This window comes from Eulemur rufifrons, chromosome 28 (assembly GCF_041146395.1).
Source record: "Eulemur rufifrons isolate Redbay chromosome 28, OSU_ERuf_1, whole genome shotgun sequence".
Classification (NCBI taxonomy): Eukaryota; Metazoa; Chordata; class Mammalia; order Primates; family Lemuridae; genus Eulemur; species Eulemur rufifrons.
The window spans coordinates 71,385,882-71,395,455 of record NC_091010.1 but is presented as its reverse complement, the minus strand read 5'-3'; the positions used below and the strand labels follow the sequence as shown (position 1 = coordinate 71,395,455).

The 9,574-nt window shown below is 63.0% G+C and overlaps 1 protein-coding gene across 1 annotated transcript; it reads right to left on the bottom strand.

The window, feature by feature from the left end:
• Nucleotides 1-7,203: 7,203 nt before the first annotated feature.
• On the bottom strand, nt 7,204-8,151 carry LOC138376168 (olfactory receptor 287). Its single transcript, XM_069460197.1, has one exon. It carries the CDS (start codon nt 8,149-8,151, stop codon nt 7,204-7,206), a length of 948 nt encoding a protein of 315 aa, XP_069316298.1.
• Between the last annotated feature and the right edge of the window lie 1,423 nt (nt 8,152-9,574).

Here is a 9,574-nt window from a genome sequence, read left to right as displayed (position 1 = left end):
GGCTGATTCCACTCCTGAGGCCTCAAAGCGAGAAAACGGAACCACCGTGGTCAGCGCTGCCACGTGGGTGGTGCTGTGGGTTTCCAAATACGGTCACAGCATTTGTCCTGTCCCCAAAAAAGCCCCTTCGGAGGGTGACGCTGCTTCTCATACCACCGAGGGGGCAGCCTGGCTCTTCACCCCCGGCCCTAGCATGGCTTTTGGTTTATTTTGACCAATAAAATGCATGCAGGTGACATTGAGGGACCCCTGGCTGAAGCTGTGGCCCCCAGTTAGGACCTAGAGACCACCGGGTCACAAAGAGGCCTGAACAAAGACACGGTGGGGGTCTGGCCCCCTGGCCCCCCACGAGTCAGACCATGGTAGAGCACTGACTGTGGCCACCTGAGTCAGCCGACAAGACCCCCCCAGAGGAACACGAGTCGACCTACAGAGTCCTGGGAATTATTAAACTGTCGTCAAGTCTTGGGTCTGGGGTGGTTTGTAGCGGCAGGCGGCACACACAGTGTGACCCACAAAACGCAAGGCACCGATTATTGCGCAGGTCAGGACACTGGGGGAGGGGTCTTGAATTGAGGGTGGGGTGGGGTCTGCCAAGACACTGCGGAGCTCTGCCCCCTCCTAGGATTGTGCTTTCTGGGGCGTCCCCTTCATAAAAATTACATGCCATAAGTATTTTAATATGCATTTTATATTTCAAAATAAAGAGCACGTCTGGATCTCTCCTCCCGTCTTCTCAGACTGTTCCCAGCTGGCAGCGGCCCCTGTGTGCCACAGTGTCCGCACGCGGGAGAGCCTGCCTGTGGGGGCTGCGGCCCAGCACGGAGACCCCAGCACGGAGACCACGGAGGCCGGACAGAAAGACACTCGGGCGGCAGCCGTGCAAGGCCTGCTGGGACAGAGCCGGAGCCAGACGGCTGACGCGGTTCCAGGCCGGGTGTCCGTAGACACCCGCAAGGCTGGCTTCCCCGCCGGGAGAGCGGCCCCTGCTTGTGCCCACCCCGCCCCCAGGTCTGTATCCCAGTGAGGGTGGTTGCCGCGGACCCTGCTGCCCCCGAGCGTTCATCCCAACACTCAGCCTCCAGCCTTGTCCTCGAGAAATGAGGACAAACACCTCATGGGGACACAGGGCCAGATGGGAGCTGCTTTCACGCAGGGCAAAGGTGGGTGGCAGCGCCCGCACCTGGAAACAGAGAACCAGACTGGCCGCCTCAGACACGGTCCTCGCCAGCTGTCATCAGATGGCGCGCTGGCTTTGCCAGTCTTAAAAAGCCACGTTCCCTAATGGGAGCTTCCTCCACCCCCGCAGCTGTAGGACAACTCGACCCAGTTCTGGGGACGTCCCCAGGCACCGCCGCCCTCCCTGGCAGCTCCGGGTACTGCTGGAGGTGGACAGCCCGGCGCAGGCTGGCCAGGTGCCGACGACACAGCTCAGGTTACTCTCGGAGAAGACCCCTAATGCCAGCACATGGACCCTCCTAGATAATCGTCATTTTAAAAATATCTTCAGTCTTACCTCCCACACTTCTCTTCCCCATCTGTGTTGGTTTTCTATTGCCGTGTGGCACTAGAACAGCACACGTTTGTTTCCTTTTTTGTAGATACAGGGTGTGGACTCAAACTCCTGGCCTCAGGTGATTCTCCTGTCTTGGGGGCCCGAAGTGCTGGGACTACAGTGTGAGCCACCGCGCCCGGCCACAACAGCACACGTTGGTTTTGTCGTGGCCCCCCAGAGCCAGGTCTTTTGCTCGGGGTCTCAGGCTGCAGCCAGATGTCGGTTGGGACCGAGTCTCCTGTGGGGTCCGGCTGGGGGCGGATCCCCTTCCAGGCTGCCTCGCGTTCTTGGCAGAGTTCACCGGTGACCGGGGCCGTCCACACCAGACAGCCTCTGCCCAGGCACCGAGCACGGGCAGCGTGCGGACAGCGGTGGTTGTCGGATGGTGCGAGTTGGTGGTGACAGTGGTTGCTGTGACCAATGTAGCGACTGTAGATTGAAGGGTGGGTTGTGCCAAAAGGAGTATTTCCACTTGCAAGAGTCCCGTGCAGGACAGCCAGCGACCTTGGCGGAGAAATCACGCAGACAGCGGCCCTCGGAGGAGGCAAAACTGTAGCCAGACAGTGGAAACAACGCAGAGGTCCGTCCACAGTGGACACGGATAAACCGTGGTCCGCTCCTGCGGCGGATGCAGCCAGCAGCGAGAATCGGCGTGCTCCCCCACCCACGCCACGGAGGACCTGCAGACGCCATGCCGACTGCAGCAGCCAGACCCGAGAGAGCACATTCTGCGTGAAGAGTTAAAAAGCAAAATACAAGCAGGCAAAACAAACCTATGTCCCGTGGCCCAGCTCGGGGCCACGCCTGGGCTGTGGGCGGAAGGGAGCGCCGGGCCTGGGCTCTGGCCGTGTCGGGTTGTTGATCCAGGTGCTGCTCCGCGGTGTGCTCAGTGGATGAAAATTCATCGTTACACACACAACAGGGCGTGTTCTATGTGTGTTGTGCTGGATAAAAGGTTTACACATCGGAACCACAAGCATCTAATCCCTTCAAAGTGCAGATTGTGAGGGACGCAGGAACGGCTGCAAATCAGTGACTGCAAAGTGGGGGTCGGGGCCAGTCCCTTTTCGTGACTGGGACGTGTCCAGGTTACGGGTGTGGGAAACCCTGGTGTCCTGCGCAATTGGGTCAGGGCGTCTCGGTCGTGTGACGACCCCAGGGTGAGCTCTGGTGCCGCCGCAGACCCCGCCAGCCTGAGCAAGCAGCCTGCTCCGTGCAGGAAAATTCCACCGAGGCAGGAAATTGCGGCTGCCAAGCCCAGAGGGCCCTCCCCTGGCCCGGGCTGGGCAGGAGCCTGGGCCAATCCCACTCCCGTGGCACCGCCCTGCCCTGGAGGGCGCCTCTCCTAATTGCCTGTTTGACATTAATTGACTCCTCTGGGCTGAACCCCGGAGCGAATTTGAAGCCATCAACGGGGACAGTGCCCAGCGTCCCTGAAGACGCTGCCTAACGAGCGGGAACTGCGGCTGGCCAGGCCCCCACCGCCGTCCCGCCTTCCGCATAATGATGCCCCAAGGAAAGCCACACGCTGGTCCCAGCTCTTAAAACATCTCCCATCAAAGTTGGCTGGAATCTGTTAGTAAACAGCAGGCTTGATTGGGCACCAAGAGGTTCACGCTATTCCCGGCAGCCGAGGAGCAAGCTTCCCCCAGGACCAGGGCAGAGAACAGAGTCCACTCCCGCAGCACTGCCAGCCCCTGGGGGAGCCGGCCAGGGAGGAGGCAAAGGGTGGGGCCCCCAGGGGGGCTGCCGCGTGAGCCTGGCCGAGGGCGGACGGCAGAGTGGGCAGGGCCGCTGCCAGCAGCTGCCCAAGAACCCCGTGGGGACGCGTGTGCAGGAAGACTGTGGTTCCCAGGCGTGGAATCGGTCACGGGAAGAGACCCAGGAGTGGCTCCCTGCAGGGGCCCCCTGTGGCAGCACCTGCTCAGGGAGGAGGCTGGGCCCGGCGCTGGCCTTGCAGGCAGAGGCACCTGCCTCGTGGAAGGGCAGGTTGAGGAGCTGAGGGGGGGGCAGGGCCACAGAAGCAGCCGGCAGATGCCACTGCACCCACCTGGCCGCACCCTCAGAGCTGGGGCCTCAGTGTCTCGAGGCGCCTTGGGCAGGGTCAGCGACCCCACCAGGAGGCCACAATCCCTCCTCATGGAGCCACGAGCCCCTGCTTTGCAGACAAACCGGGCAGGGCACACGGCCCTGGTCTCCGCGTGATGGCCCCGCTCGTCAGGGGTAAGACCCTGGGCCCTGCCTTCTCCCTCAGTGAGATGGCGCCCGGCAGGGTCGGTGATTGTGCCTCTGTACGTGTGACCGATGTGCTCCCACGTCAAGCCTGGGCGCGATTTGCACACACTGAGCCTCTGCTGTCCACAGACCGTGCACTGAAGCCCCAGGCGAGGCCGACAGAACCGCGCTGAGGGCTGCCCTTGGGCTGAGGCCTCCTCTAGAGCCCTCAGTGAGACTTCTGAACAAAATGACTTTAATTCCTTAAGAGCTTGACTTTTTTCTTTAGTCGACAGCCATGGCACGCAGAGGGGGCTCAGAGCAGACCTCCGGCACCATCTGGATCGTCAAGGAGACCCAGGGCCCCAGTATTAACAATGTCCACAGAACCAGAAAAAAGAATAGAAAACACACGAACATAGATGTCAAAATTAAGATCTGATATGAATTTCTGACTTTACATATATACATCTCAACTGGGAACAGAGGTTCCATGAAGTCTGACTCCAAACTGAAACTGCCCCTTATAAAATTAATAATCATAAAATTAATAAGAGGCTGTAAGGCAGGCCTGTGGCAGGGCCCGAGGTCTGCGCAGCTGCAGGCACAGTCGTTATGAAGCACACACACCCACGCTGGCCCCTGGCTGGCTCCGCTATGCTTGCTCGCTACTCAGGAGTCGCAGAGCGGATGGTCGGGAACCTCTTAGCTGTCTTCACTGCTGCACAGACAACAGCACCCGTGAAACCCAGGCTGGTCTCCGTGGAGAACGTGGCAGCCCCAGGGACGGACGTTACGTGATGTCTGAATGGCGGAGCTCGGAGCGGCCTCTGCGAGTCCATTTGGGGGTGAAGTCTGCACCCCCACAGCGCCCACGTTTCCCTGGCCCTTGGAGGATCGCTGAAATATTCCAAAAGCCTCAAACGTCCAGCCCTCAGCCGCCAGAGCAAAAGAGGGCTGGGGAGGAGCCCCAGGGCCACCTCGGAGTGCGAGGGCTCCGGAGGTGGCACCAGGCTGGTTCACCACCGTCCTGCTCCCGCAGTGCCGAGGCCTGGGTCACACTGGGTGTTGTTCGCTGGCTCCTGGGCGATGTCCCTGTGTTCTCTCTGCTCCCGTCCCCACCACCCACCCAGACCATGACAGTGGACAGGCTCGGGAAGGTGACTCAGCTGCAGCTCCACCATCTGTGCCCGGTGGCACCGGGGGCTGGGGGCCCCGTCTGCGACCCACTGTGCCAGTCAGACCCCACTTGGGCCTCTCAGACTGTGTCCAAAGCCGGGCCCTTGACGTCACCTGAGCCTGGTCTGTCCGAGGTCTTCCCGTCTCCGAATGGAGCCTACTCCCAGTTGCTCAGGCCAAAGCCTGCTTGATTTCTCGAATACCCCTCAGCCAGCCTTGAGCAGCACGCATAGACCTGCTCTCAGGACACGTCCAGCATCTGCCATCTCCTCCTGCACTGCCCTCCTTCCCAGCGCTCACCGGCTCCGTGGGACCATTGCAGGGCATTCCCAACCCCGCTGATCCTCCCGCGCCCTCCCTGGGGTGTGAGGCTGCCACGCGGGGTGGGGGGAGGGGCAGGTATGGAACCGAACCGAGGGCCCCAGGCACTGCTTGCGGGGGATGAGCCCCATTCTCCTCCTGCTGTGAGCCAGGGCAAGCCATGGTGATTTGGGGGCGTCCCTAACTTACCCCATCAGGGTAGCAAAGACGTTAGCCAATTAAATTTGGGGTGCTTTAATTCAATATTCATGAAGTAACTTCACAAACATGCCGTCTACACGAGTGTCATGAGCTGTACAGGACGGGGTCTGCAGTAGGACCGAGGTGGGCGTGTCCTGCTCGGGGCCTGGGAGAAGAGCATCTCCAGGAGCCCAGCCACTGCCCACCAGTAGGCGATGGTGCCTCAGCCTGTGGGCACCCGTCCTGGTCTAGGCGCCGGGTCGCAGGAGAATAAACCGTCAGAACTCCCCGCCGTGGGCTCCCAGCTCAGGGGCTTCAGGTCATAACCCCCGAGTGGGGAACCAGCAGGGAAGGGAGACGGGCAGGTGCGGTTTTGCGTGAGGGTCTCTGATGGGCTCAGGAAGTGGTGCTGGAGCCAAGGCTGAGGGAGCAGGCGGCACGGCAGGCCTGGGCTGCAGACCCTCCGCACGGCAGCACTGCGCCTCTCCCACCGCCAGGCCGGCAGGCGCAGCCCACGCCTGCCTCCCGTCTGTCTCTCGCTTTGGCTCCCAGGAGGCTCATGGCAGAACCTTGCTCAGGGTCACCCAGGCCCTGCCAAGTCCAGGCAACTGCCCTTCATGCTTGGCCTGGCCAGCAGCGGGAAGTCCCGTTCTCTCGGTGGTCCCTGGTGGTGGGGACATGAGAGTGGACACTGGTCAAGACACAGCCCTGTCAGTTCTGCCGGACCCATGCTCGAGGGGAAAGGAGAGGGATGAGGGCATGGGCTGTGCACCGTTTTATCTGCTAAATTACGAAAATCATACTACAGCGTGTCCTGTCAGGCCTGTTCTGAGCACCTCAGGCATATCAACTCATTCAATACCCACAGGGCTCCACGAGACTGCACTGCCAGGATCCCACTTATAGATGAAGACACAGAGGTTCAGTGTGGTTATGTGATTTGCCCGAGTCATGCTGGCAGTGGGTTGGTCAAGACACCCAGCTCCAGGGCCTGTGCTTCTAATCCCACCCATGCTGCTCCCAGAATAAGTAAGGATGGGCTGGTGGGTCGGACCAGGCCCCTCCCAGATGCTCCAGACCCCCAAATGGCCCATGACTCCTCCACTTGGAGACACCACCAAGACCCACCCTCCTCCTCACCTCCCCACATCCCCTGCCCACTCCCACAGTCCTGGGGGGTCCAAAGAAGGTATAAGACCTGGTGTGTGTGTCCTGAGGGTCCCCACCATGAGGCAAACCCACCCACTGATCCCAAACAGCCCAGCTTCCTCAGGGAGGCCTACACACTTGTCCCTCTGTGCTGGCACTACTGCGGTTCACCCCTGCCACCTGCCCACCCAGGGAGGGTCCAGGGATGTTTTTTTCCGACTCGGGACCCCTCGGGAGACCCAGGTGCTGGTAATGGTGAGAACACATGGATGAGACACACAAAGAGCTGTCACCCCAAGACACAGCCCTCCTTGGGGTCACAGGCCAGCCCAGCACCTAGCACTTGGAACCACACGTGGTGCTGCAGGTGCCAGGAGGCGGCCCCCCTGGGGTGTTCCCATTTCTCCTCCAGAATCTGTGTCTGGAAGCCCAGGCCCAAGCTTCCCACGGCAAAGTCTGCAAGAGGAACAGAAATTCCTCCAGGCCAGGATGGCGGGCATCGCCCACCCCTCGCCCCCCACCGCCCAAGGGCCAGGTCCCAGCAGTGACCAGCGCTTTGTCAGCCCAGCAGAGCGCTCTCCGGGGAGCGTGGGTGCCCGCCCGGCTCACTCCACCGCTCGTTTCCCCTGCACCGTCCTGCGAAGAGCCTCCTTCACGTCCTTGTTCCTCAGGCTGTATATGAACGGGTTCAGCACCGGGGTGACGATGGTGTTGAGCACAGTGACGGCCTTGGTCAGGTCCAGGGAGCTCTCCACGGAGGTCCTCACGTGCAGGAAGATGGTGGAGCCGTACCAGATGAGCACGACCGTGAGGTGGGACGAGCAGGTGGAGAAGGCCCGGTGCCGGCCGGTGGCCGAGGGGATCCCCACGATGGCAGCGACGATGTGGGCGTAGGAGACCAGCGTGACGAAGCAGGAGCCCAGGATGACGCAGAAGGCGACGCCGAAGGAAGCCAGCTCCGCCGCGCGCGTGTCGGTGCAGGACAGCACGATCCAGGGCGCGATGTCGCAGAAGAAGTGGTTGATGACGCGCGAGCCGCAGAAGGAGAGGCGCGCGACGAGCGCGGCGGGCCCGGCGATGGCGGCGAAGCCGCTCACCCAGGAGCCCAGCGCGAGCCGCGCCGCGAGGCCGGGCGTCATGATGCCGCCGTAGCGCAGCGGCAGGCAGACGGCCAGGTAGCGGTCGTAGGCCATCGCGGCCAGCAGGAAGTACTCGGTGCAGCCCAGGGAGAAGACGAAGTACATCTGCGCCACGCAGCCGGCGAAGGAGATGGCTCCGCTGCGGGAGGCCAGGGTGGCCAGGGTCTTGGGCACGCAGGCCGTGGTGAACCAGATCTCCAGGAAGGACAGGTTGCAGAGGAAGAAGTACATGGGCGTCTGGAGGCGCCGGTGCGCCGCGACCAGGGCAATGATGGCCAGGTTCCCGGCCACCGTGAGCACATACATGACCAGGAAGAGCAGGAAGAGCGCGACGCTCAGGCCCCGCGGCCCCGGGAAGCCCAGCAGGAGGAAGGGCCCCTGCGCCGAGAGGTTCTGGCTGCGGCTCCAGGCCATGGAGCGCTGTGGGGACACAGACCACCGGAGCTGAACAGGGACTCCGCGCGGGAGCCCTCCCGGGGGGCTGGGCGCCAGAGGAGCCGGGCCGTCCCCGCTCTCTGTGGGGCCCACTCACCTTGCGCTCTAATCCCAGGACCCCGGGCAGGCCCAGCATCCAGTGCCCCCGCGGCCCGGTCGGCACAAAGCGGATCAGAGCACGCGGGGATGCGGCCAGCGGTGGTGGCTTGTCACCGGAGGGGGTCGTCAGTCTCCTAGTATGGAGTCAGGTAGCCTGGGACAGGGCAGAAGTATCGAGTTTTCACAAATGCAATCATGTGTGCCCGGGTGTCAGCATTTTCACCCACCGAGCCGGGTTGAGTCCTAGTGGAACACTGCGCCCCGCAGAGCCCTCCCGACGCGGGACACCCACCTCCAGGGGTAGCCCGCGGGGCGGGGCGCGATTCCTCTTGGCCTGGGCTACTTGTTAGCTGAGAACGGAGGGAGACGGGTGTCCCTAAAATGTGAAAGTTTTGAACACCTGTACCACCAGCGCCCCCTCCCGGCCAGAAGCTGGTGGGCGGGGCCGGCCCGACGAGCAGGGAGGGGGGCGGCCCGAGGGGCGGGGCGTGCAGTGGCCGCGCCCAGAGGAGGGGTCTGCTGCGCCTGCGCGAGCCTGCGAGAGACCTGGAGCTCTGGGCCGCGCCCGCCCGCTGCTCCGGGGCCATCAGCACCGATGGGCGACCGCAGGGGTGGCGGGGCCGAGGGGGCGGCGACCCCACTGGCATGGAGCCCGGAGCCCCGTGAGGCAGGAGGCCCGCGAGTGAAAGCTCAGTCGCCATAGCAACCCGAAGCATTCCGCGCGCTCTCTCCCTCGCAGCGGCCGCGCACACGCACACACCACGTGCACACGCACACGCACACGCACACGCACAATGATCGCCTGTGCACACGCACACGCCACCAGACAGCCCTCCGAGCACTCACCCTGTTCCTGGTGGAGAACCGGCAGCGTCTCCCACCCAGAAGTCTCTTGGCTGCGTCCCCTCCCGAGACCCACAGCGGGGTCAGCGCAGCTGTTCCTAATCGATGCTCCAGCGCACACCTGCTGCACAAGACACCGCTGCTGTCCCGCCCCGGCCCGTGAGCAGGCGGTCTGCGCGCACGTGCACATCTTCGGGCAAAGGCAAAACCCCAGAGGAGTGTCTGAAGCCAGCAGGGGCCCCAACCGCGCCCCTCCAGGTCCCAAGGGCGGGGCCGAGTGCGCAGCACACCCCATGTCGCCGGCTCCAAGGGGCCTGAGTGTTGGAGGCCCTGTGCCGAGGACAGGCCTGGCTGCCTCCTGAACACCGGGCTGGGGCCGACCCCGCAGGGGCTGACGTGGGCCTGGGGCACAGGAGCCACAGGCTCTAACCCGCCCTCACCCCTGCACCGGCCCGTGGGA

What these genes read in the sequence shown, in the direction of transcription:
- LOC138376168 (XM_069460197.1), bottom strand. Translation starts at nt 8,151, where the DNA reads ATGGCCTGGAGCCGCAGCCAGAACCTCTCGGCGCAGGGGCCCTTCCTC.